Raw genomic sequence first — 16493 nt, forward strand, 5'->3', positions numbered from 1 at the left:
AAGAAAAATTCATAGCGGACGCACACAAGACATTCACACTGTACAGGAGATGCTTGTCCATCACTGGGTTACATAGCACCACAGCAGTGCATTGGGCAAATCTGTATCAGAGGTACTTTACACCCCTTGTAATAAGTATGGACAAGTGAACACAGCCATGTAGTGTCACCATTAATACCTATATTTGCATATTATTACACAAAAGGGAACAGCCACACACATGGTAAGTAAAAATTCTTAAACACGTGCATTTCAATAGTGACAATGAAGCCTGTCAATAATGATGATACACTTGGAAGCAGGGGACTTAACCGGCAGAGGCCATTGGATGAACAATGTCATAATGTCATAACCTTCCGGGGTTTTTTCTCCTCCTGAGTGCTTTCAGGCGGAAACCTGCACACCTTGCGTTTTGCGGCCATACTGCTTTGTTAGGATTTTAACCAAAAAAGTACAAAAATTGGTCCAATACCTGTCCATTCAGTTGGACGGTTCTGCGGAAAACACAACCAGTGCGGCCAGCTGTGACATTCAGTGCTCGCCAAACAAGAGAGGGTGAGAGAGAGGAGCTGTGGGAGTTTTGGAGATTCTAGAATGCATGGGTAACCAAGGATATTGGTGGATCCGCATGCCACAGCGTGCAGTCAGATTTAGCACGTATGACAGGTATTTGTTCCCATTGATTGTTTTTATATATAATTAATACTGCATGAGGAGAAGGGTTTACTGTACTGATTAATAGACAGGCAGGTTTGACATCAGCACTCTGGTAGGAGACCAGACACTATCTAAAGAGGTCAACTCCAACTTGATGGATTTTTGTCCTGTATTGAAAGGATGGAAATCAAAGTAAAAAAAATAAATATAAATGACCAATTTCAAAAGCCACTGAGCTGTAATTAACTGGCTTTGAAAACTGCCAACCATGTGTCTTTAAAATCAAGGACAAACCTTTAGGGTCACCCTTGACAAGGTGACAATCAATACAAATTATATTATTGGCTTTTAATAGGCTACAGTTCTAGATTACTGTCCATTCAGAATGTTAAAGCTGACAAGTGACCCTGATTGAATACTACAGGAGCATCTTGGAGCCCAGTCATTAATAGAATAAACTTCTACTGTAACAGAAGAGCATTGTCTGAAAGCTTACAAAGTGAAGGCAGTCATTAAATTCAAGACAAATTAAGAACAGTGCCGTTAAAATCCATTTGAGATCACAATATCTTACAATAGATGTTTGTGCACTGAAAAGAGAATTAAGCAAAATGTCCAAGGAGAGAAACTGAACAATATCAGTGTTTTCATAACCTCTCAAGAAGCCATCTGCTTTTCAATGTGCATTTTTATTTACTTTTGATCATGTCAGTTTCAAAATAAAATGTCAAGCAGTGAGCACTCATGTGATCGAAACAAAAAATGAACAAAGTAAGATTCTCTACAAGTTACCATTCATCCAGCTACAAATCAGGTCAATACATTACCTTTCCCATCTCCCTGTCTGTATATCTGCTGTTCTGTCTACAAACACTTAGCTTGTCTGGACTTCACAAGCTCACAAAAACAAAGAAGCAACTTCATTCCCTAATTACACAGAGATGTTACAAGAGATACTGCACAGGAGCCCACAGCTACAGAATAAGCTGCCTGCAGATTCATAAACTGTATCCAGAGAAAGGCATGTGAAGAGAAACATCCCCTTTTCATTCCTGACAGAAAGACTCCCAGTACAATTCTACTGCACTGCTTGACCCCATTCCTGGCCATTCCTGCAGCATAAACAAACTGCTAATTGCAGAGGTTTTCCTCTGAACACATTTCAGTTTTCATCTGTCTTGCTAAGAGAGGGACATCAAAGCAGCCCAAGCAGGGATAAATGAAACATTCTTTTCGAAAACCCCAATAAACAAACTGATGGATTATGTTTCAAGAGAGGCAAAACCAAAAGAGAGCAAATTTCATGTCTGTCTCTTTTCTATCTGTGACTGGGACTAAAAACTCAACAATTGGTCATGCCCTTAAGTTCCTTTCTACAGCAACCTGTTTCATACGTTACAGATGGGGGGGCAGGGGCTGTGATAAAGGCAGTATTCTACTCCAAATTAATGGCTTCCTCATGGCACATCTTTTATGAATTTCAGCTATACTAAAGATACAGCTCCAGGTTCTAGGGCTAACTCACAAATTAAGAAAATAAAGAAGGACTGGGGACAGTGGAGTGCTGTGGTGTGGTGCATCTCCGTTTTCTTCCGAAATAAAGACCTTAACCACAAATGACCAGGTGGGAGGACCACAGGAACACTGGGTAACACAAGGAAAACAGTTTCACTGCTCCAGTCTGTTCTAAAGGTCGTCTCCCCGTGTTCTGTTAAGGCTGGCAGCAGCAGCCTGCACACGACCTGCCTCTCATCCAGCAGGAAAAGGGAATATTCCATCATGCCTAAAGCAAAGAGGAGCTGTTTACGGACTTAATCCAAATTGCACAGAAAAGCATGAGATTCGATTGCAAAAAAACAAAGGCCGTTTGATTTGTAAACCAGTCAAGTTCGACTCTTCCAAACCACATTTGTTTCAGACAGAACACCCCTTTTTTCACAATGGGCATTTTCTGTGTGCATCAGGCAAAGGTTCACATAGGAACTCTGAGATTCAGCGCTCTGATACCCTGCGAGCTCAGTAATCTGTGCCTGGCTTTGTGCCATTATTTCTGCACTCGTATCCATTGATGACAACAGCCCTGTAGACTCACTGAGCAGTGAGATTTAGAGTGGGAATCCCCTATGAGAACTGCACTCCAGGGTTCCTCCGGCTCTATGGTTTGAAACCCTAGGCTACACAGAAACTTCCAAATGCACCAGAAAATTAAATATACTATGGCTTAATCTATAGCTGGATTTTTTTTTAACTGGAGGTCCTGACAATTGCAATTTCAATGACCAATAACTCTGCAGAGTTCAGACTAGAACTGTTTTGTGTTGGTGACATCAGTTGACCGGAGAAGTCAATTCATAAAAATAGCTATAAAAACAGCCCTGTACTGTATATCCATACCACAGAAGAAGGGCCCAATGTGGTTTACAAGGTCTGTAAAAGATGCAATAGGATGATGAAAAGGCTGAACAGCTCATGATGTCCAGTCACAGCCACTGAATGGATCCATTACAAGCAGCTTCAATACAATGGCTCAGTTCCCTGATTGAGCTGTAAAGGTTGTGCAATTTGTTATTGTAGAAACTGCAGGGCTTGCTCTGGGATACAGCCCCTCCCCACACCTTCCAATTATTCCTGAGCTGCCTGATGCTGGAGAGAAACTGGCCTTTCAGGGACTGGCACCCCTTCCTGCCCATGCACGGTTTTGCACATCCGCGGTGTCAGAGGCGCCACAGAGTTGTTCTTGAAGCTTCTAGATGATTCTGAGAGGCCCATATCCGAGGCTCCACTCAGAATCACAGTGCCATTGGATTAATGTCTCCCCACCATTATCGTGCACACTCGTGTGCAGTGCTGCAGTCTCATCAAATCTTCCCGAAGATTAGGGACAATGGTCCCTTTTATAACACAACTCTGTGCAGTACTGTATTTATTTTCTGGCATGTACTTTTGCTATTTGGCACATTTGACTTGATTTGTTTGCTGTATTAGGTATATTCATAAGGTAAATACGATAAGAAAAGGTGTGGTAGGGGAGACTTTGTCAGTACATGTGTTGTTCACAGATAGTTCAGGAACTTATGCCCCACGGATAAGGAGGACCGATGAACCCCTCTGACTACTGCACACGGGCTTTTTGTTCCACCCTCTGGCTAGAGAGGCTACACCTGGAAAACGTACGCGTCACAAGAGAGAGACTTTCCCAGGAAGCAGAGGGAGGAGCGCGAGTACTAAACCAGAGGATCTGTGTTTGAGGATTATTAAACCGTTTGGGTGGACAAAACAGAAACGTGACCTCAGCTCCGGAGGGGGTTGAGACATAATGGAGCCTAGCAGTCCACAGAGCAAGACAGACACTTTGTGCCAGGAGTAGAAGCAAAGAAAAATGCAGGGACCTGTCATAAAACCCGTGATGCCTTTGGAAGCTGTTTAGTGTCGACATTAACAGTGAGAGGGGTACGCTTCAGGCTGTGTGGCGAATTCTGCCCTCTGCCCCTGGAGAAGCAGCTGTGGGATCCATGTCTCTTTAATTCCGGTCAAAGGCCATCTGAAACGAAGTGGCAGGCCCGCTGCCGCTGTGGCTGTCGATGGGAGTAAAGTTGCAGGGAGAGGATGGTCTGGGAAAGGGGGGTCTTTCCTTGACTGATGTGTCGCGCTGCTCCTCTCTGGCGCGTGGCGAGATCACATAACCGAGCCGGGTTCTCACTCCACTTCCAGCGGGACAATAACAGGCCCAGGCCGCTGATCTGTTCGTGTGGAGCGTGGCCGATCAATAGAGACACCCCGCCCGCAGTGTCTCCAAATCGGGTCCTCTCAAAGGACATGGAAACGGTGGAACCGGCGCCCCCACCCCCTCCACCTAAAGCATCGCCTCTGCCTTGATTAGCAAGCCTGAAGGCAGAAGCAAGCTGCTTCCTGAAGCCCCCGAGGACACAGCATTGTTTTTAAGCAACAGAAGAGCCTTTGATTTGATTGGCGCCGAGTGTATGTCTGACTGACTCAATCTGGCAGATACGGGCCAAATACAATCATTATGCAAGGGGATATGAAACTGACATTCCACTTTTCTTCTCCCTGTCTCTTTCATCTAGCGTGCATCTCATGCAGTCCTTTTCACCATAGGCCCACCCCAACCTGTTTCTGCAGCATTTCATCTCGGGTATTTCTTGTTGCGTTGCGATGGGCCTGACCTTCAGCTTCAGAAATGCGCGAAAGGATGAAAGGTGCACCGAAATACACACTTAGAATTCACACTCACAAATCCTCACACACGCTCGCAGGGAAGACCTGGTCAGAACCCTCACAGAGGAAACAGCAAACACAAACACATGCGATCCAAAAACATAATATGATTAGGATCTTCTTCCAACGCAACCCTGCACTCCTCCAAACCGGAACCCTGTACTTAGATCCAGATGTGAAAAGCCCTTAGGATGTCTGTGCAGAAAATCCATAAATACAACATGGGAGACCGCGGCTTCTTATCAATAAGAAACAATGAGGCCAAGGCCAGGCAGCTCTGAGTCTGGTGGCCTTTTACTCTATCTTTCAAGCTGGCCAAGATCAGACTCTCTTGGAACGAGACACAATGTATTGCCAATGACAGAAAAGGGTGGAAGTAACTCACTGTAGCCTTCCAGCCCACATGGGAAGCACATGGCATGGGCAGAAGTGGAGTAGCACAGGCTGCTGATCCTGACTGAAGATCTGCACTAGGCTGCTGTGCCTTTTAGCACAAATCTAGGTAAATATAAAAAAAGCAGCTGAGGAGCATCCTCAAGAGCGCCGCGCCAGGTAGTGAAGGCTCATAAACCCTACAGGTGAAATGCAGTACAGAGGTGACAACGCTTACTGCTATGTCATTTACAACTGCTCAACTGCATACTGTAAATAAGGGGGAAAAAGAGACAAAATAAAACAGGCAATTTAAAAGTGCTGTCACAAGGTTCGTAAATGAAGGCAGTCTGGCAAGGGCGTGATAATAAAATTGAAAGCACACAGAATTCACCCAGCTGCTGCCTTGTGTTTGCTATTATTCTCCTTGCTTCCCTCTGTCCTATACAGTTAATGCTTGATGCATTGATGCACAGTGAATCAAACCAGATGAAACACCTGATGCCATCGTTTCTGGGTCTTTGATGCTCACCTTGGAGAGGAACCTGGTTCAGCAGGCAATGGGTTTAAAAGCCACTGAAAACAGACAATCTAGTGCCTGGTAGGAGCTTCATGCAGATCAGGGGCCATTATCAGGCATTGCAGCTAAGGGACCAGTCTCTGCTTTGCACTAATGTGTCTGACAGAAGCAAGCCATATAAAAGACCTACATTCACCTCATCACTAATTCCATACACACTTCACACCCACACAGCAATGTAGACAGCTCCACAAAACACTGCCCTTTCCTCTTAATAAAATTGCATTAATAATCAACAACAGAGAGTCTGAATACCTATAGTTAGCTTCCCTCAGAACTGTCCCCTTAATCACTGCAGCATAAAGAGTTGAGAAGAATCAGACAGAGGAATCACCATAGGTAGCAACATATTCAGAGCCCTTGGTGGCTTTGTAGGAATTGTATCTTAACTGATAGAATCCAGCCTTTGTCTGTAATTTTCTAAGCTGAAAGATGCTGGAGAATTGCAGGTTTGTTGCTCCCAAATGAGAGACAGCTAGGTATTTTATTTACTGTGTATGAAACCTCCTTTCAACTTGAAAATATCAGGTTTCTGCAGTGAGGAATTTATCAGGTTACAGAACTGTAGAGCAACATATCAACATGTATAGTTTACAGGGGAAATGCTTGGTCTTTTTCGAGCGCAATTGCATCTAGCTGACCTCTTGTAGCTTAATCATCTATGTTTTCCTGCAGAATGTTTCAGAATCTTTAATCACATCAGGGCATTCACAGTAATAAATCACTATTTATTTATGTTTCTAATCCCTATATCCAGACAGAGCAGTGTAAAAAAATAAAAAACACTAAAATAATAAAAAAGGCAAAGAATCTTTTTTTTTCCAAGTAAAAAATAAAAATGTACACACTGCACACACAAAAGTCACTATGGTTTGCTGTTTACTCCTTATGGAGTAAAACACTGCAAAGCAAACCTCAAGGTATTTTTCACGCTACACTATAGCACTAACTGAGCAAGGGCTACTGGATGGATGGCACTTGTTCAGACAAGGCTTGGGAGACCTCTTTAAAGCACAAGAATGCCCATTTCCGCTACACTATTCACATTGCAGCGAGAGACACATATGTCTTCTTAACAGATCAAGGCAGTCCTACATCATTGCTTTAGCTTTGCTGACACTGTAATGAACTGGGAGGGAAGCTGAATTCTATGAGAGCTGTGCACTACACTGCACAGGCAAATTAATACTCCACCTTAATCGGCTGCCACGCAAGTCCAGTAGAAGGAGGCTGAAAGGGATCTGAAAGGTTCCAGCTCACACTGTAGCAAAAACACAAAATCATGCCGGCGCCACAATCGAGACATTCATCTCGTACACCACCCTTCATTACAGAATGCTTTATACCCAGAGCGTTAACCTGCGTTTCAACAGCTTGCGGCCCATTCCTGTCCCCCCTGTCACACACACTGTAAATGAAACGTTTCTGCCTCTTACTTCCTCTCCTTTGTGCTGTGGCTGTGGCACAAGCTACTCCAGCTCGTAATTAGTGCTCTCAGTTGCAGCACAATTTCATTTGTTTCCTCCAAATGTATTCTGATCTATTGTGGCTCTCCCCTGACCTGTGAAAATTAGCCATTGAGCTCGGTGACAGTGGTAAGTGCGAAACGCCACATCAAAGACACGTAATGAGGGGCCTCTTAAGGTGGACAAAGCAGAGGCATTAATCAAGGAATGCCGGAGAGACGGTGGCCCGTCGGCAGGCATGTGATCCAGACGGGACCAGAGCCGGACTGGAGCAGGGATCGGGGGGGCCCACTGTGAGGAGCCCCTCCATCCGGCCCGAGGAATTCCTGCAGCCCCCCCGACGTCCAGCAACACTTTGATGGTTATATGTCAACATGACCTCTTCTTTGTCATTCCAGCCACGGAAGGAGGGAGATACAACCCATATGGGCACGTTCTTGAATTTCAGGGGTATTGTTTTAATCTGCACAGACAATCTTACAAACACACATCGGCCGCACTGGTTTTTTATTGTCACATTAGCTTTTGTCTCGCTGCATTTCTAAGCCTGTGTGGGGGGGGGGTGGTGGTGGGAGTGGGAGTGGGAGTGGGGGATTGCACAGCCCGTTCGTGTAAAATAACATTTTTTAAATCAGGTTCCCTCATGCCGACATGACTCTCCAAAAGTTGGTTTAGGAAAGCAGTAGACAAGCTTCATAAAATGCGGATTCCACTCATTGCAAATGAAATGAAGTGCGATAAATGTGAGATTTTATTAGTAACACGACCTTCACAAAGCACTTTCTCGCCCTTAAACAGACCACCTTTGTCTGTTATCCTTCAGTTTGATAACTAAAGTACTTTAAATCCTTCCAGAGAACTGATATTTTGCAGCCATAATTAAAACCTTCCTGAAGTGTTTGTTTTTTGAACCACCTGTAAAGACTAGCCTCTAGCTTGTCCCAGAATGCCATTTTGCTGAGTTTTGTTTGCAAAGCTATGGGATCAGCTCATTCTTACTTTATTTCTATTTACTTTCTTCTTACTTTGCATGCTTTCACAATCCTCAGCATTTACCTTCCTTTTTCTTCTCCCCATTTGCTCTGGGTTAAGTGTTTCATCTCGCAATCAAGTTGCACTTCAGTCAGGATCTCCAGATCTATACCAGAGCCAACCAGGTCAATTACAGTCTTACTCACTGAATGGACACCAAAAAAATAAATTATAACTTACAAAGCTTAAACTCTTTCCAATTAATGGTAAGAAAGGGACAAAAGCTCGTCTTTTCGATTGATCATAAAAGCCATTTTGTAGGGCTTTTATAATCAGTTGCTTGGTGACGGGCCTACAAGGGAACAATGCCTTGAGAATCAGTAAGAGCTGGCCCGGTCCACTGTAAGCCTCCCGTAAGGTCATTGAAATGATAAAAAGCTTCCTAGTGACACGCTGAGCCCAACCTAATGAGGAACTCCGAATGAAAAAAAGCCATCAAAGAGATAACATTTACAAAAATAAAGTGTTTCCTGGAAGGGCCGGCGATTGAGGGAGGCGATGGGGGACCCCGCTGTATACACTCCCCACTGCGAGCCCAGAAATAGGGGACAGCAAATAAGGGCGACAATTTATGGCAGGGGAGGGGGGCTTTATCTCCGCGCTGAAAAGGCAGAGAGGAGGGGGGGGAGGCAGGGAGCCAGAAAGAGGCTGCGCTAATCACACCAGCTCTTGCATCATGGCCCGGCTGACAGCTGACACTGCTCAATTGCCAGGGATCTGTAAGAAGCCAAAATTGCCTAAATTACAAATTGAGCTCGAGTACCAATCCGGACAAATCCAGGGCAATAAAGAAGGGCCTTTGATCTATAGGACACTTAGCCAGGGTCTAGATTTCACCTCAATTAAGGGGGAAGAAACTCTTTTTTTCCTCTTCTTCTTAATGACACACTATAGGAGGACGGGGAGGCGGGGGATAGCATGCGGAACCATGACTGACTGGGGCACTCATCTGCCAGACTGCTCCAGCATCAGGCTACTTTCAAACCTCTCAAGACCTCCTCCATGGAAACTGGCCTCTAACTCGTGGAGAAAATGACAGACGTGGGATTTTGTTTTTTTAATTAGACAGAACACTTATTTCAAAAACGACGAGTGTGTGATTTTCTTCCCCTCCCACTGCTGCCTGAATCCAAATGCAAGCTCTGGATTCGGCACTGGGTTGTTTCAAGAAATGAAACGATGGCAGGACAAGCCTTCCTGGACCGCAGGGAAGCAAGGTGTCCAGGCAGTGTGTGGACACCACATTTATGTGGGGTCCTGACCATGGGCTGCTCCTTGACACGCCTGTCTCCTTCCCTCAGACCCAGGTGGTAGAATTTGACGAGCTCAAACAGGCACAATCAGAAGAAGCCTGGATTGAAGGACCCTGGCATCCTGCTCCAAAACACTTTTGGAGAGCATCCAAGTGTCCTAATTCAAAGCAACCTCGGGTGTTCCTATTTCACAGACAATACAAGCAAAAGGAGGAATATTGGCGTTTTTTGTCAGGTTGGTAAAAATGATTGTGTGCAATTGGATTGGGGGGATACAACAGTATTTTAGGAAAGTTACGCAAGGTTAAACCAAGGTAACAGAGAGCTTGTTGCCTTAACTGAGAGCAATCCCCATACACTGAAGTGCACTGATCAGTCGCAGCTCGAGCTGCGAGGCAGACGTTTTCACTAAAGTGCGTTTCGGCCCCAGACCCCTTCACTTCTGGTTGTTTTACATGGATGGATGGGGAACGGGCCGACACCCTCAGCTGCTCTGCCCTAGGCCGCGCTTTCCCAGAAATCCGCTCGGATCCTCCGGGCAGCACACAGCGAAGAGCACAAAGCCGGGCCTCAGCCTTTTGCCGCAGAGACTCTTCCCAGCAGCTCGCAGAGGAAGAATGGGGAGCGCGGTGTGACTATTGACTCAGGGATTAGATTTTGTTAAAGGGGCAGTGGATCCCAGTCTGGGGTCAATGACTGCCCTGGCACCACACTGACAGCCACTCTCTCCCAGGCCCGAAGCACAAAGAGCCTCCCCCCAGCCCGGAGACGAGGGAAACCTCAGGGTCCAGCACTAACCCTGCCTTTCAGAATCCCCACAGTGTCTCTATGGCAAACCTTTGTGGACGGTTTGTAACAGTACATTCCACAGCCCGGCCTGGTCAGCAGGGAGGAAGAGGAGAGAGGAAGGGAGGGCTAGAGGCTTACTGAGCACTTTCTGCTTCTGTTTGTGCCCCTCTGATGAAAAAGTTGTGCCCTGTGCCGATCTGTCTCCAGGCATGAGCTCTCTATCGCTGCCCCGTCCTATCCCATCATCCCCCTCTGCCACGCAGCTTGCTGTCACTGACACTCCTGTCTTTTCAAATTTCCTTTCTACACACAGGTGAAAGCCCAGGACAACTGATTGAAAGATCCATTCGTTCACCTCCTTTCTTCACCACACACCTATCTCACTGCAGGTGAACCACGGCTAACAGCTCCTCTGCAGAAATACGATATTCATCCCTCTGTCAGAGGAGAAAGAAAAAGGCACAGAATTTTAACACCCTGCACAAGAATAAGGGGAAGAAAACAGATGGGAGTTACGATAAATGAACTTGACTTGCTTATGAAAAAGAAAATGGATTTGTTTCAAATGATAACAATACCCAAGGTGCACTTTAGAAGACCCCTATGATATATAATGATTTGCAGATCAAACTACCTTTCAACTGCACGTCTCAAGGTGCTATTATAAGTCATTGATTGCAGGTTTAAATTCAGGGAATACTCAATTGCGAACAGATAACGCATGTAAAGTATTTCACAGCTCTTTTGGGAGAAAATTACAACAAAAAAAACCCAGTAAAACCTACAAGATATATTTCAAGAGCTCAATAATATCATGAAACCGATGCATTTTAAAACACCACTATATGAAACATGAGTTAAATGTTTAATATATCTCTGCCTAACCTACATTTCTGTGTTACATATTTATTTATTTTAAAGCACGTTTCTCTCTGTCATGCCATCTTCGAGTGTAGCAGCCAGTGGAAGGAAGAGCAATGTTCAGAGCTCTTCAGCTCTGTCACTCAGTGTTGCCATCAATTAGCACATCTGAACGCTGGGACACAAAACGCTCTGTCTGCAGGCCCCAGACTTTGCTTCAGAAGGCTCCTGAGATGTCAGATAGTACCTTTCTCATCTGTTACAGGTGAAGTGGAATCAGTCAGGTAGAAGGTATGAAAGACGTTGGACTTGATTCCTGTGGTGTGGGGGTTGGGGGTGAGGGTTTCGATAATTAATAAGGACAGCTCAGTCTTGAAAGCTCTGCAGCAGGTCAAGAGATCAGACCGTGACCTCTAGGGCCATCAGTAATCTTTAAGTACAGAGACTGCTGATCAATAGCAGTCACAAGTCCAGGTCATCCAAGTCTTTGTAAAACTGCAAGGTTTCTGTAGCCAGAAAATGCATTATTACTTATTATGACCCCCTGCTCATCGTTTGTTTTTAATATTACTGCCTTACACACAAACTCTGTTCTCTGATTTGCTAGGGTGCATTAGTTCATAAACCGAACCTTCTGCCAGAGAAACATTTAATGAAAAATGTTAAACTAGAGAGACAAATCTCGCTTTAGCGTGCTGATAAAAAGTTCTTCCCCAGCAGAGGTGCCGAGTTTCAGGTGAGACATGGCCAGGTTTGTTTGTCTTAATCCTGAAAGGCAAGCTCAATGCTCCCCCCCCCGCACCCTCCCCAGTCAATCTGACCTTTGCTTTCAAACCCACAGCCCCTGCTGAGCCCCCAGGGGGGTGTGGGGGTGTTGGCCGTCACTCCTCAGCGCGCTGCTTGTATCTCCCTGTCTTCTCCTTGAATAACACGTCACACTAGATAAGGCACTTTGGTGGATTTGGAACATTGACTTTTCCTTCTCATCAGGGCAAATTAGCTCTTCCACTGTTCAAGGGGGCTTCCACAGCCAGCTCAGAAACCTGGTACAACACGATGAATGTATGTCACCCACCACAGCAGACAAGCTTAAGTCTTAAGTCCCCCACCCACCAAACCTCAAATCACCACTGGGAACCTGACCATTCACGATACTGACGCCATTTTGTGTGGGTACACTCCTGAGCTGGGGGTTAGCACAGCCTTTGATCATTTCAGGTTTCTTCAGCCCAACAAACTCTTTTTGATGAATACATCAGCATCTCTTTAAGGTGATTTGCATTTTCCTCATCTGTGAAAAAGGCTTAAATGCTAAAACCATCAAAGGTGAACAGATCGCCTTGGAAATGTCATGGAAAGTGTATCGCATATTAACAATACGAGTATCAGGCATCTCCCCCATCCAAAAGTTTTACTAGTCCAGTAAAATTGGACCAGTCACAAATAAACAACTGACAACGGGGACCCCCTCCCCCAAAATCTCAGCCAGGGCAAATGTTTCCACTCCGTTTATGAGTGATTCATCACTCATGCAGAAGGCAGAAAGTCACCGTTCTGCTATGTAAAACCAAAGGTGTAAAGATGTAGCTACAGCCTGACCTTTTCAGAAAGACTCCCTAGTGACATTTTAAAAGGTTTGTAATGTCCAGTGGGAATGCTGTGTGCTGTCCTTCAAGACTGAGCTTTAAGTCTTCACAAATACAGAAGCCAATTCAAGAGGGGTCATTATCCTGTTCACTGCCTCCAGTACGAGACACAGCAGTACAGTATATAGAAACGAGAGGAGCTGGGAGTTTAACATGACTTTTTCTTGTCTCTTTTCATTAATGAAATCCAAACTAAAGAACAGTTTACAGGTGAAGTTACCACGTGGAAACACACAACAGACAAGACTCAAGTCTTGAATTGTGTCATCCAGGCTTTAATGAAAGCAAAAGTCAAGTTGCAGAAATGTCTTGTGTGTGTATGTGTTCTCAGTGGGGCACTCGAGTGTGCCTGAGTGGGAGTGTGCATGCAATTGTTTTTTCAGGGAAGATTTACGAAGACAAATTATTTTCTTTGACAGTGCCCTTGTGTACATACCAGCAATCAATAACAAACACATGTCCACAGATCAAGACAATGGATCGTAAGGTTGAGACCAATGATTGTTTCTCAGCTTACGGTATGCATTCTTTTTGACCTTCAGACTGCGAGCTATCCCATAAGGTACCCAAAGGGGACTTATTTTTTCTGCACTGCCATTCAATCATCCATGACTTTGTCTGATTAAACAATAACATGAGCTTCCGTTCAGAGAACGCCTGCAAACCGAGAGCAAGAAGCCAGGGTTCCTATACCCATTCCAGCCCAGACATATCACTGGAAACATTTGCATACACAACAGGGAGACTTCCTCCAGTCAAACATCCATAAAAAAAAAAAAACTGAAAACATGTGGCCGAAAACGTTCAATGTTTAGTACACATTATTAGCAATGCATATTATTTTAAGAGTGCTGATTGTCGGATTTGTTTTGTCTTATGGCTCATCTCCCGAGCTTTGCAGTAGGACTTATTGGTTGTGGCACAAATCTACCTAGAGATCTTTGAAGAAACTGTGAAATGCCACAACTGTTTGGCTCGCTGAATGAATTGAGTGACTAAATCTGGGGATTTAAATAACAAAAGTCATTTTTCAATGAAATGGTACATGCACAAGAGGGATTCTAAAGAAATGTATCCAGTGTCCCGCCTGATTGTTTGATTACTGCAAAGCACACTCTTCAGAAATAACAATGAGCAATAGGGGAAAACATTAGCGTTACCCTTAACATTTTCAGGCAGTGAACTTTAAATACCAAAGCCAGCAATTCAGAAAGTAATATAGAGTGACCACAGAAAAGGTACCCAGGGAGTCAGCAGCTCCTGACAGTTACAGTAATGCTTTTTTAAACTTCTTCCTCACAATCTGACATTTTCATTTTTTTTCTCCAGGCTCAGAGGTAAGGCAATCTGTCTAGAGTTATTATTCCAGCTAAAGGAGCTGTGAACAGCTCTGAAAGTTAAGGAAAAAAGGGGCCAGCCTACTTGCTCCATTAAACCAGCTCACAATCCCCGGCGCTTCTCAAACTGCTTGGCAGATGTGAACAAGACCCGAGCCTGAACCCCAGGATTGCCAAGAGGCATGATATTGTGGACAACATCGGAACCACTGTCCACTCTCTTGTGCACGCTGCAGTCATAAAGGAGAAGATGCCTGCGCCAGGGAAGATCGTGTTGTGCCTTCATGCCTAACTGAACACACTGCACACAAAAGGATCAAGGCCGTTATGTTTGTGTCAATTATTTGCACAAAAACTCCTGATCTTAAACCCAATTATTTAGCTGATTAGACTCCCATCATAAAGACTGCTAATCCACTTGGGGCAAACTGTGAGCTTAATGAGTCTCACCTGAGTATCATTAGACCTGTCCTAGAGGTCAAAGATTCATGTATGAACCACCAGGCTCCTAATGATGCTTGTGGTGGATTAAAGCAATTAAATCTGGGAACAGGAGGCCAGCCAGTTTGGAAATCAGCTCTCCCTGATGAATGAAGATCAAATGTGGGAGACAGCTTGGTCCTTCCAGTAACAGGAATGTGGGTAAACAGTCCTCTCTCATTTTCGCTGTTTTTAAGTCTATGTTTTGACACAATTCCATGAGTTTAAGGTTCACTTCAATTCATAATAATCTATCTCATCATATATTATATACATAAAGCATCTTTCCAAACCCAAGTACACTGAATATGGTGATGAAGAAAACTACAAAAATACAATGAAAAGTCAAGAAAACAAATTACAAGATAGAATGCAGGGCAATCAGACAACAATCCCAGGAAAAAGGTGAGTTTGAGTTAAGATCTCATGGGCCACAGACTGGACCAGGGATGTATGTTTAAAATCAGAGGAATGAAAGTTTAAAAGAAGAACTACAGCCCATCCTTCTATCTTCTGTTTTCCCTACTGCATCACGGCTGATGCTGATGGAGGTTCCAGGATAGGTGATCATCTATCTGTAGACCAACCACAATGCGGTTTCCTACAAGAGCAACGAGGGCAGTGATGTTACTTACTGGCAGCCTGCACCTTGGCCTTGCGGCTGACCACCAGCCCGAAGTGATTCTGAGCCACGCACTCGTAGTCCCCTTCGTCCGACGAGCCGTCCGCCTTGCTCCTCTGGAACCTGCCGATGAGCAGGGAGCCGTTGGCGAACGTGCCGCTGCTCCCGTCCTCCAATAGGATGCCGCCGTTCCGCCTCCATAAGATCGTGATTGGCTGGATGCCGTCCACCTGGCAGTGCAGCATCAGCGGCTGCTCCTGGACCGCGATGACGTCGCTGGGCTCCAGCGTGAAGGACAGCTCGGCACCGGCACTCACACCTGCTTCAAAACACAGTGCAAGGAGTCAGGCACTTACTCCACAGCGCCCCCGCCTGGAGAGAGAGAGTCATGCTCCAGGAGAGGAATTGGAACACATTCCACTAGGATCAAGGACTTCTAAGACTTTTCAGTCTCAAAGACTGACTTTTGAGGTTTCTTCGCAGTCTTATTGGTAGCTCATACGTGAAAGCCTTTAGATGTACACAGCTGTAAAGCCTCTGCTCTCCACGTACAGCTTTCTCTGCCTTAAAAACAATCGCCCTCAGCACTTCAGTGTGGTTTTGCCCAAGGCAAGAACAAGGTTTTGGGTTCAAACAACTGCACTTCACATGGATTTTACTCAAGGCAAACAAAACATGCTTCACGTATTTTCACAAAGAACGCAGCCATTCCCCGATTGTGATTTCATTCCACACCGTGGATAAGCCCGTGTTAGATACCACGGCCACATGCCACAGAAGGATGGACTATGCCTGCTTCACGAACTGCACAGACTTCACGTAAGAACCTGCACTCGGAAAAAAAAACAGGGGATGCCTCTGTACTTATGCACTTTCTATCTTCTCGCTGAGTAAACAGAGAGCAAGGTCACAGCCCAGCATGAGAGGGAAGGTTATGCAGTTTTTAATCAATTCTTGAAGGCGACTCATTGTGTGATGCAACAGATCTGCATATTTGTGTGTCTGTTTCAAAGGATCCCAGGTCACCAACCTGAAGTTTGAACTGAGCTGTCAAAACTACACAAACACCTTGGTGTTCAAGGGCTCTGGATACCAAGCAAACGTGCTGTCAGATCATGGACAACAAAGACAGCACATCTGAAACCCTCCCCTTCAGAGCTGT

General features: G+C 45.0%; 1 protein-coding gene across 2 annotated transcripts in view; it reads right to left on the reverse strand.

Moving 5' to 3' along the window:
* Window positions 1-16493, reverse strand: part of igdcc3 (immunoglobulin superfamily, DCC subclass, member 3) — a 74137-nt gene that overhangs the window by 50355 nt on the left and 7289 nt on the right. Inside the window, exon 2 of one of the 2 annotated variants that reach the window (XM_088641037.1) lies at window positions 15345-15650. In XM_088641037.1, coding sequence (XP_088497163.1) covers window positions 15345-15650 — 306 coding nt within the window. Of the gene's footprint in view, window positions 1-15344; window positions 15654-16493 lie in introns of both variants that reach the window. The other variant, XM_088641036.1, reaches the window with a different exon arrangement.

Source organism: Lepisosteus platostomus, chromosome 7 (genome assembly GCF_059453375.1).
Source record: "Lepisosteus platostomus isolate fLepPlt1 chromosome 7, fLepPlt1.hap1, whole genome shotgun sequence".
Taxonomy (NCBI): Eukaryota; Metazoa; Chordata; class Actinopteri; order Semionotiformes; family Lepisosteidae; genus Lepisosteus; species Lepisosteus platostomus.